The following is a 16410-nucleotide window of genomic DNA, read 5'->3' on the forward strand; positions in this document are numbered from 1 at the left end:
TTTTTTGTGAGATGGTCTTGCTCTGTTGCCCAGGTTAGAATGCAGTGATGCAATCAGGGCTCACTGCAGCCTCAACCTCCTGGGCTCAGGTGATTCTTCCACCTCAGCCTTCCGAGTAGCTGGAACTACAGGTTGTGTACCACCATGTCTAGATAGTTTTTGAATTTTCTGTAGCGATGAGGTCTCACTAATGTTGTCCAGGCTGGTCTAAAACTCCTGGGCCCAAGGCATCCCCCCGCCTCAGCCTTCCAAAGTGCTGGGATTACAGGTGTGAGCCACCTCCTCCAGCGTATTTAATGGCTTTTGAACAGCCGTTGATCATTGCCTGTACTGCTTCCTTAAGGGTGCAAAATGGTGATTTTTTGAACTATATTGTTCCCCCTGTATTTAGTAGCTGGAATTCTATAAAGGAATCTTCCTCATTGTCTATTTGATTACCCTGAAATACTACTCGGACAGAAAAGGAGGGAAAATGCCTGTGTTCACCTCTAACAGTCTTCAGAACAATGAGTTAGTGCCCTGGCGAGGGCCAGTGACAGGGCAGGAGGGCCGGAGACTGTGTTTCCTGGGCTGCCTGGTGAACTCAGATCTGTCCATTGCAGGCTTGCTTTTTCATGCCCAGCTTGTCTGTCTTTGCCCGGAGGCGGCCTCAGATTGGCTTCTGTAGTCTTTTGACACAACCCTTGGGTCTTGGGCACCTTCCTTACTTGTAGCCACCATGATGTTGCAGACTCCAACCCCTCCCTGGCATTTCCGGCTGCGGACCAGCCCAACCATCCCCCCAGGGCGCACTCCTTCCTCTGTGTGACTATGATGTTTAGAGACCCCAGTGTGGTCGCCAGGGGTGGTGCTTGCTCCTGGGATTTCTTTACTCCTAGGACTTTGGAAGAGAGAGCCAGGAAATAAGTTTTTTTTTGTTTCGTTTTTTGCCAGTTTAAAAAATAATAAAGTATGAGACTAGGCACGGTGGCTCATGACTGTAATCCCAGCACTTTGGGAGGCTGAGGCAGGCAGATCACTTGAGCTCGGGAGTTCAAGACCAGCCTGGACAACATGGCGAAACCCTGTCTCTACTAAAAATACAAAAATTGGCCAGGTGTGATGGCACGCGCCTGTAATCCCAGCTACTTGACAGTCTAAAGCAGGAGGATCCCTTGAGCCCAGGAGTTCAAGAATGCAGTGAGCTGTGATTGTGCCACTGCACTGCCTGGTGACACAGTGAGGCCCTGTCTCAAAAAGAAAAAAAAAAAAAACCCAAAATCTGTGGACTCGGGTGATAATGACATGTCAGTGTGGGTTCATCAAGCGAAACAGCTGTACCCCCTTATGGGGGATGTTGATAATGGGAGAGACTGGGGTGGGGCGAGGATATATGTGAAGTTTCTGTAACCTTCCTCTAATTTTGCTGTGAACCTAAAGCCGCTCTAAAAATGTATATATATAAAAAGTGGGGCCTTCCTTTCCCTCTCCCCTGCCCCTGCCCTCTCCCCCACCTCCTTCCTCTCCCTGCTGCCCTCCCCTTTCCTCCTTAGCCTCTGTAAGTAACACTGCAGTGAATATCCTGGAGCACAAAGGGCCTGTCTCCCAGTTCGGAATTACCTCCTTTATTTAGAGCAGGTTCTCAGAACTAGAGTAATGGGGCAAAGGCCTGAGGCAAATGCATTTGTTCTGGGGTGCCCCAGCCGCCTGCAGGCCCCTTATTCTCTGTGGCCTGCATTTGTTCTGGGGCACCCCAGCTGCCTGCAGGCCCCTTACTCTCTGTGGCCGACTCCTCCTCCCACCCTCCTGGCCTTTCCCCAGCCTCCCTTGCCCACTAGGCCTCCTGAATTGCTGGGCACCGGCTGTGGTTGACAGACAGAGGGACAGACGTGGCTCTGCAGGTCCACTCGGTCCCTGGCACCAGCCGCAGGGATGGCAGAGCAGGGGTGTGGTTGGTGTGGGAAGCACAGGCTCCAAGTCTCCTGGGGGGCTGTTAGCTGGGCAGGCTCTGGCTGCCCCCACCCTGTCCCCATCCTGCAGAGTGCCGTGCAGTGACTGGAGCTGCCACTGAGTGTCTCGGTGAGGCTGACCTCACACTGGCTGAGCTTAAAGGCCCGAGCAGAAGACTTTGTTCATGGTGTTCTTTCACTTCTCATAACCTTTCCTGGCACTGGGAGTAACAGGTGTTCACAGAAAATGCGAATGGTCGCCTCCTCCACGACCTCACACGACCTTATCCCTTCCCTCCTGCTGGCCTCTTTCCCTCCCCTTCTGTCACTCTGCCTGGGTGTGCCCGGGGGCCTTGACTGGGCCCTTTCTTTCCTCAGGGAAGCCCTCAAGGTTGGGCTAGATGCCCCCCTAACCCTCCCACCCACACCATGTCCCCCTGAGCCTCTCGTCCTCCCTCCCAGGACACATCAGGCTGGATGGTAGCATCTCCCCAGCCTTGAGTGGGACTGCCTTGTGCTGCTCTGCGGCCCACACCCAGCTCGGACTGCCCGCTCCACAGGCCCCAGGAAAAGCTGGTACAGATAAGGTCAGTCCCATGAGTTGGGGGCCCGCAGTATGCCGCCCTCTCTGCCCCAGAATTCACGTGCTCGGTCCCCTGTGAAGCTCCTTTGGGGACCTAGGGGACAGGCAGTGCACGGAGACAAAGTATGCCCTTTTCTCTGACAGTGACACCAAGCCCTGCGAACAAACCAGAAGGCAGAGCGCTGTGCACCCTGCCCGGCCCCACCACCCCCCTTGCCACCTGCTTCTGCTCCCAGGTAAGCAGTAACCTGCACAGGTGCACCGTGGGTTTTGGGAAAACTGGACACTCCTGCACCAGAAGGGGTGGAGGGGAGGGGGTGTCTGTGACCTCATGAACAGGCATGTGACCTTGGCTCCGGCTCCATAAATACCCGAGGCCCAGCGGGAGGGCCACCCAGAGGCTGACGCACACCATGGGGCGGCTGCAACTGGTTGTCTTGGGCCTCGCCTGCTGCTGGGCAGTGGCCAGTGCCGCGAAGGTAAGAGCTCAGCAGAGGGGCAGGTCCTGCTCTCCTCCCCTCACTCACATCTGGAAACTTCGGGCCAGGCTGAGAAAGAGAGCCCAGCACAGCCCCAGGGCAATTCCCGGGCGCTCACCCTCATTTCTGCCGGGACAGGCGCCAGGTAAAATGCAGGATGCCCAGTTCCATTTGAATTTCCGATAAACTGCCAAGAACTGCGGTGTAAGTATGTCGCATGCAATATTTGAAACACACATGGGCCGGGCGCAGTGGCTCACGCCTGTAATCCCAGCACTTTGGGAGGCCCAGGTGGGTGGATCACTTGAGGTCGGGAGTTGGAGACCAGCCTGGCCAACATGGTGAAACCACATCTCTACTAAAAATACAAACGTTAGTTGCGCATGGTGGTGGGTGCCTGTAATGCCAGCTACTTGGGAGGCTGAGGCAAGAGAATTGCTTCAAGCTGGGAGGTGGAGGTTGCAGTGAGCTGAGATCACGCCACTGCACTCCAGCCTGGGTGACAGAGCGAGACTCTGTCTCAAAAGTATAAAAGAAAAAGAAAAAAATGAAACATACTAAAAAAACAATTCGCTGTTTACCTGAAATGCAAATGTCATTGGGCCTCTTGAATTTGCATTTGCTCAGCCTGGTGATCCCACCTACCAAGCTCTCTGATGGACACTGTTGCCGTTTTACAGAAGGGGAAGCAGGCCAGGGGCAGGGAGTGTGGAGAGCAGGCAGACGGGGCGGAGAGAGGCAGGCAGGCAGCCCAGCATCGCACAGCTGCTACCTCCTACTCCTGAGCAGGAACCTGAGAGCTGGGCTATTCCACACCGGGTCCGGGTTCCTTCAGAGGGAGAGCTGGCAGGCAGGAGGTCTCTCGAGCATCCATAAAATGTGCCCTCTCTGCCTGTGAGGGGGAAGCCACAGAAACCCCAAGCCCCGCAGGAAGCCGGTGTCAGCGCCCAGCCCAGTCCCTGCCCCCAGCAGGACTCACACAGGGGACCCCAGATGCCGACCACGCTGTTCTCGTGTCTGCTCTCTCAGGCCCTGGGGTCTCCTTTCTCCACCCCCACTGTCTGCTCTCCACACTCCCTGGCCCTGGGACCTGGAGGTTTGGGCAGTGGTCCTGGGCTCCTGACTCAAAGGAGAGGTCATCCTCTTCTTAGGCGAGCTCTTCTTGGGGTGCTGAGGCCTTTGGCAGGTCATCATGACCCCTCCCCATTCCCCCGCCCTGAGGCCCTCAGGCCAGTCTCAGTTGCACAGGGACACTTCTGCCAGGTGACTTCTCTACACCGCCTCCCAGAGGTGGGGCGGGGCTGGGGGGAGCTGGCACGAGGAGACACAGATGCCTCGCAGGGGTTGCCCATGATGTCTGCAAGTGTTGTTTCTGGCTCCTTCCCTCCCGTTCCAACCGCCCCACTCTCCCACCCCAGTGTGGCAGGGGCCCATCAGCCTAGACTTCAGAGGCTGGGCCTGAGGGTACAGGGCCACCCTGCCCTTCCCCACCTGGAACCTGGCACAGGTGACAGCCAGCAAGCAACCACCGGCTGCCACCACGCACCACGTGCAGGAGGAGCTGCTGCCCAAGATGGAAAGGAGGTGGCTCTGGGGCAGACAGTTGCCTTTCAACAGGGTGACTTCAAGCCCAAAAGCTACCTAGCCTCAGTTCCCTCAGGGACAGAGGGTGGATGAGCACCAACCTCCAGGCCCCTTGTGGGGATGGACAGCTTGGTGCACAGAGGCAGTTCTCATGGCACAGGGAAGCATGGTGGAGGTTGGGGGGGTCCCTGGGGGGGGGGGTTCTTTACCAGCAGGGGGCACAGGAGCTGTGGGGACTTGGGTATGGGGACATCGACTTTGTGCCCAGCCAGCTAGGCCCTGTGCAGGGAGACAGGAGGAGGGAAATGCAGACCCCACCCCTTAGGAAGGAGGAAGGTTGGTGTGAAACACCCCGGGTACACTGAGCATTGGGCGCGCTCCTGCCCGAGCTCCTGCCTGTCGCTCATCCTCCACATGGGCGTGGGGAAACAGGATCGGAGTGAAAGCTGGGCGGCCACAGCCTGAACCCAAACCTCCATCCCACCTCTTGGCAGGCTTCCCTAGTGGGAACACTGGTCGAACCAGTTTCCCCTACGATTCTGGGAGCAGGACACCCCCAGGGATAAGGAGGGGAAGAGGAATCCTCAAGCCCTGAGCAGTGCGGGGCAGAGGGTGCTGTCTGGGTCTCCCGGGCAGAGCTGTCCTGCTTCGAAGCTGTCTTTGTCTCTGGGCACCCAGTGTTGGCTTGCCTTGCCCGCTCTGGATTCAGGCCGATGGGGCCTGAGCCTGCCTGACCCTGCCCGTGTCTCCCTCCCAGCTGGGCGCCGTGTACACGGAAGGTGGGTTCGTGGAAGGCGTCAATAAGAAGCTCGGCCTCCTGGGCGACTCTGTGGACATCTTCAAGGGCATCCCCTTCGCGGCTCCCACCAAGGCGCTGGAGAACCCCCAGCCACACCCCGGCTGGCAAGGTAGGAGTGGGTGGTGCTGGACTGGCCCTGCGGTGGGGCTGGTGAGGGCGACTGCCTTCCTCATGCCAACTCCTCCTGCCACCCGCAGGGACCCTGAAGGCCAAGTCCTTCAAGAAGAGATGCCTGCAGGCCACCATCACCCAGGACAGCACCTACGGGGATGAAGACTGCCTGTACCTCAACATCTGGGTGCCCCAGGACAGGAAGCAAGGTCTGCCTGCCCCCTGTTCCCCAAGGGAAGGTCCCACGCAGCCAGAGCCCCGGATCTGCTCCTGGCTTGAGTCTGGGGCTGCAAAGCTGAACTGCCATGCAATCCCGCAGAGGGGAGAGGGGAGCGTCCGTGCCAGTCCCCCAGCCTGGGGCAGGGTCGTGCCTTGGAGCGCCTCCCTGCCTCGGCCCCAGGCACCTGCTGCACAGGGACGGGGAACCAGCTTGGGAGAGGGCCAGGCAGGGCATCTGGGGTCACCAGCCGCTCCCCCATCTCAGTCTCCCGGGACCTGCCCGTTATGATCTGGATCTATGGAGGCGCCTTCCTCATGGGGTCCGGCCAAGGGGCCCACTTCCTCAGCAACTACTTGTATGACGGCGAGGAGATTGCCACACGCGGAAACGTCATCGTGGTCACCTTCAACTACCGTGTCGGCCCCCTTGGGTTCCTCAGCACTGGGGACGCCAACCTGCCAGGTGCGTGGGCCTCTTCGGCCCTGAGGTGGGGCGGCCAGCTTGCTGAGTCCAGCAGGGAGATTCTCCTCAGTGCCCCTCACCCCAAACAACCAGTAGCCGTCCACAGAAAGACCCAGAAGCTGGAGTAGAATCACGAGAAGCAGGAGGCCCTTGGCAGCCATAGCAAAATTAAAGATGCTGCGGAGGCCAGGTGAGGTGGCTCACGCCTGTAATCCCAACACTTTAGGAGGCTGACACAGGTGGATCACTTGAGCACAGAAGTTCAGGACCAGCCTGGTAATCACAGGGAGACCCCTATCTCTACAAAAAAATAAAAAATTAGCTGGGGACCAGGCGCAGTGGCTCAACCCTCTAATCCCAGCACGTTGGGAGCCCAAGGCGGGCGGATCACATGAGGTCGGGCGTTCGAGACCAGCCTGACTAACATGGAGAAACCTCTTCTCTACTAAAAATACAGAATTATCCGGGTGTGGTGGCACTTGCCTGTAATCCCAGCTACTCGGGAGGCTGAGACAGGAGAATAGCTTGAACTCAGGAGGTGGAGGTTGCAGTGATCCGAGATCGCGCCATTGCACTCTAGCCTGGGTAACAAGAGCAAAACCCCATCTCAAAAAAAAAAAAAAAAAACAAAAAAAAAAACAAATTAGCCGGGCATGGTAGCTCATGCCTCTGGTCTCAGCTACCTGGGAGGCAGAGGCGGAAGGATCGCTTGAGCCCAGGGATTGCAGGCTGCAGTGAACCGTGGTCGTGCCACTGTGCTCCAGCCTGGGCGACAGAATGAGGCCCCATCTCAAACATAAAAGAGGCTGTGGCACAGACAGGCAAACAGGCTGAAGCTGAGAGAGAAACCAGTAGAGCAGAGCCGAGTGACAGAAAACGATACCTTGAGGCAGAGACAGCTGTGGACGCAGAAGTGGCAGGACACAGACAAGAGGGACTGGGGCAGGGGCAGGAGAGGTGCATGGGCCTGACCATCCTGCTCCCCACAAACACTACCCCCTCTAGCACCCCACTGACCCAACCTCCTGGGGACCCACCCCCTCCAGCGCCCACCCGACCCAGCTTCTCACGTACCCACCATTTGCCGACCGCGGCTCTGCCATGGCCCCAAGTCTGTTGAGGGCATTTCTGCCCCACCCACACTGGTCTCCCCTCCTGGAGGCCAGGCCTGGGCCACTGATCTCTAGCACCCTCTCGCCTGCCCTGCCCGCAGGTAACTATGGCCTTCGGGATCAGCACATGGCCATTGCTTGGGTGAAGAGGAATATCGCGGCCTTCGGGGGGGACCCCAACAACATCACACTCTTTGGGGAGTCTGCTGGAGGTGCCAGCGTCTCTCTGCAGGTCTGGGGATCCCCGTGGGGAGGGCCTGCCCCAGAGGTTGGGAGGAAGCTCAAACGGGAAGGGGAGGTGGGAAGAGGAGCATGGAGCTGGGGCTGTGGTGCTGGGGTGTCCTCGGCCCAGCCTGGGGTGGGTGGAGTGGGGAGCGGCCTTGGTGACAGGATCTCTGGCTGTCGTAGACCCTCTCCCCCTACAACAAGGGCCTCATCCGGCGAGCCATCAGCCAGAGCGGCGTGGCCCTGAGCCCCTTGGTCATCCAGAAAAACCCACTCTTCTGGGCCAAAAAGGTAAACGGAGGAAGGCAGGGCTGGGCAGCGTGGGGGTGGAATTGATACCCGGGTGGGGGCCGTCCTCATTTCCATTCTTTGTCTTGGACCCTGTCCTTGCCTTCCAATGGTTCGGAGCCCTGAGCACTGTCCTCACCTACCTGCCGGCCTTGCTTCTGCCCTCAGGTGGCTGAGAAGGTGGGTTGCCCTGTGGACGATACCGCCAGGATGGCCAAGTGTCTGAAGGTTACTGACCCCCGAGCCCTGACGCTGGCCTATAAGATGCCGCTGGCAGGCATGGAGTGTGAGTAGCTGTTCGGGTTGGCGCATGGGGTCTCGAGGTGGGGGTACTGCCAGGAAGTACTCTGGAGAAGAGAAGAAGGTGCCGGAGCTGTGGTCTGGTCCTGTTGCCATCAAACTGGTGACTCCCCTCAAAGGCCCCCGCTGTAAGGGAGAAGGGGAGCCATCTGTTTTTTTTTTTTTTTGAGATGGAGTCTCACTGTTGCCCAGACTGAAGTGCAGTGTCAGGATCTCAGCTCATTGCAACCTCTGCCTCCTGGGTTCAAGTGATTCTCCTGACTCAACCTCCCGTGTAGCTGGGACTACAGGCACATGCCACCATGCCCAGCTCTTTTTGTTGTATGTTTAGTAGGGATGGAGTTTCACCGTGTTAGCCAGGATGGTCTCGCTCTTGGGACCTCGTGATCCGCCCGCCTTGGCCTCCCAAAGTGCTGGGATTACAGGTGCCCGCCACCATGCCCAGCAATTTTTGTATTTTTAGCAGAGACAGGGTTTCACCATGTTGGCCAGGCTGGTCTCGAACTCCTGACCTCAGGTGATCCGCCCGCCTCAGCCTCCCAAAGTGCTGAGATTACAGGTGTGAGCCACCGTGCTCGGCCCCTTCTTTCTTCTTATCTCCCATGAGTTACAGACTCCCCCTTTGAGAAGCTGATGAACATTTGGGTCCCCTCCCCCACCTCATGCATTCGTATGCAGTCATTTGCATACAATTTCAGGGAGATCCATAGACCCCAGACCAAGAGCCTTTGTGCTAGATCACAGTTCATTCATTCATTCATGCAGCAAACATTTACTGAACTGTAGCACTGGGGCCTCCAGCTCCACTATTCTGTACCCCGGGAAGGCCTGGAGACCCCTTCCACAAACACCTGTGCATGGCCGCCGCACCAGCTTGCTAGGCTAACGCTCTCCCTTGCACATTCTTCTATGGCAACGTGCTGTGAAGCCAAGTCATCTGCATGTTTACCTGACATGAGCTCAACTGCACGGGCTGGACACGCCCAAACAAAGCAAGCCGCACGGCCCCGCTGGAAGCAAAGCCCACGGTGCTGGGCCCAGTGACAGCCGGGCCCCACCTGCCTCCGCAGCCACAGGGTCCTCTAGGGGCCAGTCCGGGGGTCTGGAGGGCAATGCAGACCTCACACCATTTTTGGCTAATGGAGTGGAACCCAGCACTGAGAGAGGGAGCTCCTTCTCCATCAGTTCCCTCAGCGGCTTCTAAGTTTCCTCCTTCCTGATTCAGGCCCAGCAAAGAGAGAGAGGAGAGGGAGGGGCTGCCACTGAAGAGGACAGATCTGGCCCTAGACAGTGGCTGTCAGCCTGGGGACATGTGGCAGGGCCTGGAGACGTCTGTGATTGTCACGGCTGGGGAGGCGGGTGCTCCTGGCACCTTGTGGGTTGAGGCCGGGGATGCTCTAAACATCCTACAGGGCACAGGATGCCCCGATGGTGCAGAATCAACCCAGCCCCAAGTGTCCTTAGATCAGAGAAGGGAGGAAATAGCCAACTCCAGCCCTGAGAGGCAAGGGGTGGCTCAGGGGACACTGGAAGGTACAAGAACCTCCTGGCTCTCCCACCCAGACCCCATGCTGTACTATCTGGGCTTCATCCCTGTCATTGATGGAGACTTCATCCCCGATGACCCCATCAACCTGTACGCCAATGCCGCCGACATCGACTATATAGCAGGCATCAACAACATGGACGGCCACTTGTTCGCCAGCATCGACATGCCTGCCATCAACAAGAACAACAAGGAAGTCACAGAGTAAGCAGGGGGCACAGGACCCAGGGGCGACCCGTGCTGGAGGGCGGCCGGGAAGGCACTGGTGAGGGGGCCAGCCTGGAGGAGGAAGACACTGAGTGGAGGATTGGGAGTGAGGAAGTTAGCACCAGTCGGGGTGGGTACGCACAGGGGGAGTGTCAGTGCCTACTTGGTCCCCGCAGGGAGGACTTCTACAAGCTGGTCAGTGGGCTCACAATGACCAAGGGGCTCAGAGGTGCCAAGACTACCTTTGATGTCTACACTGAGTCCTGGGCCCAGGACCCATCCCAGGAGAACAAGAAGAAGACTGTGGTGGACTTTGAGACCGATACCCTCTTCCTGGTGCCCACCGAGATTGCCCTGGCCCAGCACAGAGCCAACGCCAAGTGAGGATCTGGGCAGGGGGTGGCTCCTGGGGGCCTTCCTGGGGTGCTGCACCTGCCAGCCGAGGCCTCGCTGTGAGTGGCTCTCAGGTGTCTGGGTTGACTGGGAAAGTGGTGCTTGAGTCCCCACCTGTGCCTGCCTCATCCACTTTGCTGAGGCCTGGCAAGACTTGAGGGCCTCTTTTTCCCTCCCAGCCTGTAGGGGTTTACAAACCCCACGATCCTCTGCCCTGCTCAGCCCTGCACCCCATGGTCCTTCCCACCGGAGAGTTCTTGAGCTACCTTCCATCCCCGACACTGTGCATTGAGACGACACTGGACAATGGTTTCTATCCACTGACTCTTATGGGCCTCAACTTTGCCAATTACAAAACAGTTTCAGCCCACAGCCAGATTAAAAATCTTCATGTAATAATAGCCAATTATAATACAAAATAAGGCCAGACACAGTAGCTCACGCCCGTAATCCCAGCACTTTGGGAGGTCAAGGCGGGAGGATCACTTGAGGTCAGGAGTTGGAGACTGGCCTGGCCAACATGGCAAAACCCCATCTCTACTAAAAATACAAAAATCAGCCAGGCGTGGTGGTGCGCACCTATAATCCCAGCTACTCAGGAGGCTGAGGCAGGAGAATTGATTGACCCAGGGAGGTGGAGGTTGCAGTGAGCCGAGATTACGCCACTGCACTCCACCAGGGGCAACAGAGTGGGACTGTGTCTCCAATAAATGAGTAGATAAATAATAAAAATAAAAAATCAGTTAGGAATACGAAAAAGATAGGAAGATAAAAGGATACCGAGAAGTCTAGGATGAAAGCTTTGCAGCAACTAAGCAATACATTTAGCTGTGAGCCTCTTTTCACTGAAGGCAAAAAGGGAAACAGTTGAGGGCCTATACCTTGTCCAATCTAATTGAAGAATGCACATGCACTTGGAGAGCAAAATATTTCTTGATACTGAATTCTAGAAGGAAGGTGCCTCACAGTGTTTTGTGGAGGTGAAGTATAAATTCAACAGAAATGGCAGAACCCATGAATCCATGAATTTGGTTCTCAGCTTTCCCTCTCCTGGGTCTGAGAAGCTCCATCTCTTCATGTGAATCCCCCAGACCCTTCCCTGCCCGCTGCCCAGGACCTCCCTCCAGGGCCAGTCTGTGGGCTGGGCGGTCCCCGGTGAGCACCCTGCCTACTTGGGTGGTCTCTCCCCTTCAGGAGTGCCAAGACCTACAGCTACCTGTTTTCCCATCCCTCTCGGATGCCCACCTACCCCAAATGGATGGGGGCAGACCATGGAGATGACATCCAGTACGTTTTCGGGAAGCCCTTCGCCACCCCCGACGGCTACCGGCCCCAAGACAGGACAGTCTCCAAGGCCATGATCGCCTACTGGACCAATTTTGCCAAAACAGGGTAAGGCGTGGGTTGAGAGCAGGGCGGAGGGCCGCAGCCGAGAAGGGCCTCCCACCACGAGGCCCTGTTCCCTCACTTGCCAGCGGAGGGACTTTGGGCAAGTCACTTAACCTCCCCCTGCATCGGAATCCATGTGTGTTTACGAGGATAAGAGCTACTGGCAGAGCCCCAAGCCCGCGCACGTGCACAGCCTGTGTCCCGTATGCAGTGAGGGGCCACGGTGCCCAGGGCCAGCTCAGAGGACGGGGATGGCTCAGGCGTGCGGGTGCAGAGCAGGCCTTCAGCTCCTTGGGAGTCCCCAGCCCCTGCACAGCCTCTTCTCACTCTGCAGGGACCCCAACATGGGCCACTCGGCTGTGCCCACACACTGGGAACCCTACACCTCCAGGCGACAGCTACCTGGAGATCACCAAGAAGATGAGTGGCAGCTCCCTGAGGCGGGGCCTGAGAACCAACTTCCTGCGCTACTGGACCCTCACCTATGTGGCGCTGCCCACAGTGACCGACCAGGAGGCCACCCCCGTGCCCCCCACAGGTGACTCCGAGGCCACTCTGTGCAGCCACAGGTGACTCGAGGCCATTACACCCAACTGGTGACTCTGAGGCCACTCCTGTGCCGCCCACAGGTGACTCGAGGGAGCCACCCCGTGCCTCCCACAGGTGACTCCGAGGCCACTCCTGTGCCGCCCACAGGTGACTCCGAGGCCACCCCCGTGCCCCCCACAGGTGACTCCGAGGCCACTCCTGTGCCGCCCACAGGTGACTCCGAGGCCACCCCCGTGCCTCCCACAGGTGACTCCGAGGCCACTCCTGTGCCGCCCACAGGTGACTCCGAGGCCACCCCCGTGCCTCCCACAGGTGACTCCGAGGCCACTCCTGTGCCGCCCACAGGTGACTCCGAGGCCACCCCCGTACACCCAACTGGTGACTCTGAGGCCGCCCCTGTACCCCCTACAGATGACTCCAAGGGAGCTCAGATGCCTGTAGTCATTAGTTTCTAGCATGCCATGAGCCTTGGTCTTTAGAGGCCGCAAGGGTGGGACCCCAGGGGCTCCCCTCCCGTCTTTAGCTCTTCCTGAATAAAACCTCATTTTCCTGTCTGGCGTGTTTCTTTGCTCCCAAGGCTAAGCTGCGGGATCTGCCTGTCAATTGCAGGCTTGCTTTTTCATGCCCAGCTCGTCTGTCTTTGGCCAGAGGCGGCCTCAGGTTGGTCTCTGTAGTCCTTTGACACAACCCTTGGTTCTTGGGCACCTTCCTTACTTACAGCCACCACGATGCTGCAGACTCCAGCCCCTCCCTGGCATTTCCTGCCATGGACCCGGGCCAACCATTTCCCCAGGGCGCACTCCTTCGTCAGTGTGAACATGCTGTTTAGAGACCCCAATCTGGTCACCAGGGGTGGTGCTTGCTCCTGGGATTTCTTTACCGCTAGGGCTTTGGAAGAGACAGAGCCAGGAAATAAGTATTTTTTTTAACCAATAAAAAAAAATAAAGTATGAGGCCGGGCACAGTGGCTCATGCCTGTATTCCTAGCACTTTGTGAGGCCGAATTCAGGAGGATCAGTTGAGGTCAGGAGTTCGAAACTAGCCTGGCCAACATGGTGAAACTCCATCTCTACTAAAAATACAAAAAATTAGCCAGGCGTGGTGGCGCGCACCTGAGGTCCCAGTTGAGGGAGAAGAATCACTTGAGCTCGGGAGGCGGAGGTTGCAGTGAGCCGAGATCGCACCACTGCACTCCAGCCTGGGTGACAGAGCGAGACACGATCTCAAATAATAATAATAATAATAATAAAAGTATGAATTCATGCAGGCATTTCCCAGTTGTAAGATTGTCAGGTTTTACTTCTCTGATTTTACAACTGTTTCTTTTTCTGCCTATGCTGAAAGTCTGGGTTCCTGACAGCACCAGCATCGTTTATGTTCTTTTTCCTATAACATACATATGCTAATTTTGAAATATAAGATATTGCAGTAAATCATATAAGTTATATTTAAAGTGCATGAATTTAAATAAATTAAAAATTATATAAAGTAATATATGATAAAATATTAAGACTACTAAGGATCATTTAAGATCGATTTGCTCATTCTCCTTAAATTCTCCCACAGAATAAACAATTGTGCCTCCAGGTCCTCTGAGTAACATATGGTTAGGCCATCTACCGATACACAGTTAGTTAGAACTTTGGGGTTTTTTTAATATGCAGATGTAGAAACTGACCTATGACTTTTTTTTTTTTTTGAGACAGAGTTTCACTCTTATCACCCAGGCTGGGGTCCAGTGGCCTGATCTTAGCTCACTGCAACCTCTGCCTCCTGGCGTCAAGCGATTCTCCTGCCTCAGGTTCCTAAGTAGCTGGGACTACAGGCATGCACCACTACGCTCGGCTAATTTCTTTGGACTTTTAGTAGAGACAGGGTTTCACCATTTTGGCTTGGTCTTGAACTCCTGACCTCAGGTGATCTGCCCGCCTCAGCCTCCCAAAGTGCTGGGATTACAGGCATGAGCCACCGTGCTCAGCCCCTAACTAGGACTTTTAAGCGAATGTTTCTCTGCCTGAAAACAAAGTTGAAGTGTTCCTTTTAGGCCAACCTGTAAACAATAACTGTAGACCCTAATATTGGTTGTGCCATGCACTTGTCATCCATAGTTTTGCTGAGTGAAGGAATTGATGGGAAAATGTGAAATTCAGAGAGGCAGGCACAGGCCCAGGCCACACAGCTGGGGAGCGTCAGCATTGGTTGGGACCTGTGTTGGATTTGCAGTTCTGCCTTGTGTGATGTAACCTGGACTTCATTAAAATTAAAAATTTCTGCTCTGCAAAGACACTGTTAAGAAAACAAAGACAAGCCACAGACTGGGAAAACATATTAGCAAAAGACATCTGATAAAGCACTGTTATCCAAAATATACCAAGAGCTCTTAGCACTCAATAAATAATAACCTGATTCCACAATGGGTCAAAGGCAGACACCTCACCGGAGAAGCTATATGGGTGGCAACTAAGCATCTGAAAACGTAACCTAGGTTGGGTGCAGTGGCTCACGCCTGTAATCCCAGCACTTTGGGAGGCCGAGGCGGGCGGATCCCGAGGTCAGGAGATCGAGACCACCTGGCTAACACGGTGAAACCCCGTCTCTACTAAAAATACAAAAAAATTAGCCAGGCGTGGTGGTGGGCGCCTGTAGTCCCAGCTACTCGGGAGGCGGAGGCAGGAGAATGGCGTGAACCCAGGAGGCGGAGCTTGCAGTGAGCCGAGATTGCGCCACTGCACTCCAGTCTGGGTGACAGAGCGAGACTCCGTCCCCCCTCCCAAAAAAAAAAAAAAAAACAAAGATATGCACATCATATGTTGTCAGGAAAATGCAAATTTAATCAGTGAGCTACTACTGGATACCTGTAAGAATGGCCAAAATCCAGAAAATTGGCCAAACACCAAATGCTAATGAGGACGTGGAGAAACCAGAACTCTCATTCATTGCTGTTGGGAATAACAAATGGTACAGCCACTTGGGAAGACAGTTTGGCAGTTTCCCGAAAAATAAAGCCTACTTCTACCATGTGATCCAGCATTCTCATTCCTTAGGATTTACCCAACCTCCAAACAGATGTTTATAGCTGTAAACCAAAAATAAAATTCCAAGCCCCACAACTGACTGGGTGAAACGCCCTCTCGGCCAGGGGGACCCAAAGGAACCTGAAGGTTCAGGCTATGATGGGCCGTAGGGGTCGGACATGCCTCATTCTCTCTTCCCTTTGGAATTCAGGCACAGCTGACCAGCTTTAAAACAGAGATCTTAAGACTGACAGAACAGACTCTAGAAATAAGATCAAATTCCAACCTGATGTAGTATAGCATCACATGACAGATAGCAGGCCATGAAAGACATCGAAATACTTTACCCAAAAATGTATTTCTTTGACATATTTTGGAATGGCCCTGCACAGCTGTTTCTTGTGGAGGAAATCTGCATCGTGTAGAGAATCTCCTTCCCTTTTCAGGCTGTTTCTGAAGAGTCCAGCGCCTTTTAGAGGTCTGAGTAAGAAACATTAGCCATCTATTGTCCCTAAGGGAAGCCATCTATGGGACTTCATCTACATAACAAGAACCTTGGGCCAGGCACGGTGACTCACGCCTCTAATCCCAGCACTTTGGGAGGCCGAGGTGGGCAGATTCCTGAGGTCGGGAGTTTGAGACCAGCCTGACCAACATGGAGAAACCCCATCTCTACTAAAAATACAAAAGTTTAGCTGGGTGTGGTGGCACATGCCTGTAACCCTAGCTATTCAGAGGGTGGAGGTAGGAGAATTGCTTGAACCTGGGAGGCGGAGGTTGCAGTGAGCAGAGATCACGTCATTGCACTTCAGCCCGAGCAACAAGAGCAAAACTCTGTCTCAAAAAAAAAAAAAAACCTTAATCTTCACAACCTTTTAACCTAACCAAGACCCTCCTTTCTGTTGATTCCACGGTTTTTGATGATAACTCTTTCAACCAATTGCTAATCAGAAAATCTTTGAATTCACCTATGGTTTGTAAGCCATCCCAAACTCTCTCACATTACTGATTTATGTCTTATGTCCCCCTGAAACGTATAAAACCAAGCTGGAACTCAACTGCCTTGGGCACATGTTCTCAGGAACTCTTGAGACCATGCCTCTTGTGATAGTCAATCATATCTGTCTCAGAAAAAAATCTCTTCAAATACTTTACAGTTTGGGTTTTTGGTCAGCATAGCAGATGTTTATAGCAGCTTTATCCATAATTGCCACAACCTGG

The 16410-nt window shown here is 55.1% G+C and overlaps 2 protein-coding genes across 2 annotated transcripts; one reads left to right on the plus strand and one right to left on the minus strand.

Moving 5' to 3' along the window:
• Positions 1-1627: 1627 nt before the first annotated feature.
• LOC110742245 lies at positions 1628-2926 on the minus strand. Its single transcript, XM_031654775.1, is given in 7 exon segments — positions 1628-1702; positions 1756-1833; positions 1835-1956; positions 1959-2015; positions 2018-2262; positions 2355-2605; positions 2732-2926. Coding segments are annotated over 7 exon segments (1023 nt in total).
• On the plus strand, positions 2660-12729 carry CEL (carboxyl ester lipase). Its single transcript, XM_021933240.2, is given in 14 exon segments — positions 2660-2747; positions 5332-5482; positions 5571-5693; positions 5969-6166; positions 7380-7510; positions 7687-7794; positions 7960-8077; positions 9655-9841; positions 10021-10224; positions 11432-11629; positions 11961-12014; positions 12016-12180; positions 12182-12263; positions 12265-12729. Coding segments are annotated over 11 exon segments (1791 nt in total). The 5' UTR covers positions 2660-2747; positions 5332-5482; positions 5571-5693; positions 5969-5988; the 3' UTR covers positions 12631-12729.
• Positions 12730-16410: the final 3681 nt, after the last annotated feature.

This window comes from Papio anubis, chromosome 13 (genome assembly GCF_008728515.1).
Source record: "Papio anubis isolate 15944 chromosome 13, Panubis1.0, whole genome shotgun sequence".
In the NCBI taxonomy this organism is placed as follows: Eukaryota; Metazoa; Chordata; class Mammalia; order Primates; family Cercopithecidae; genus Papio; species Papio anubis.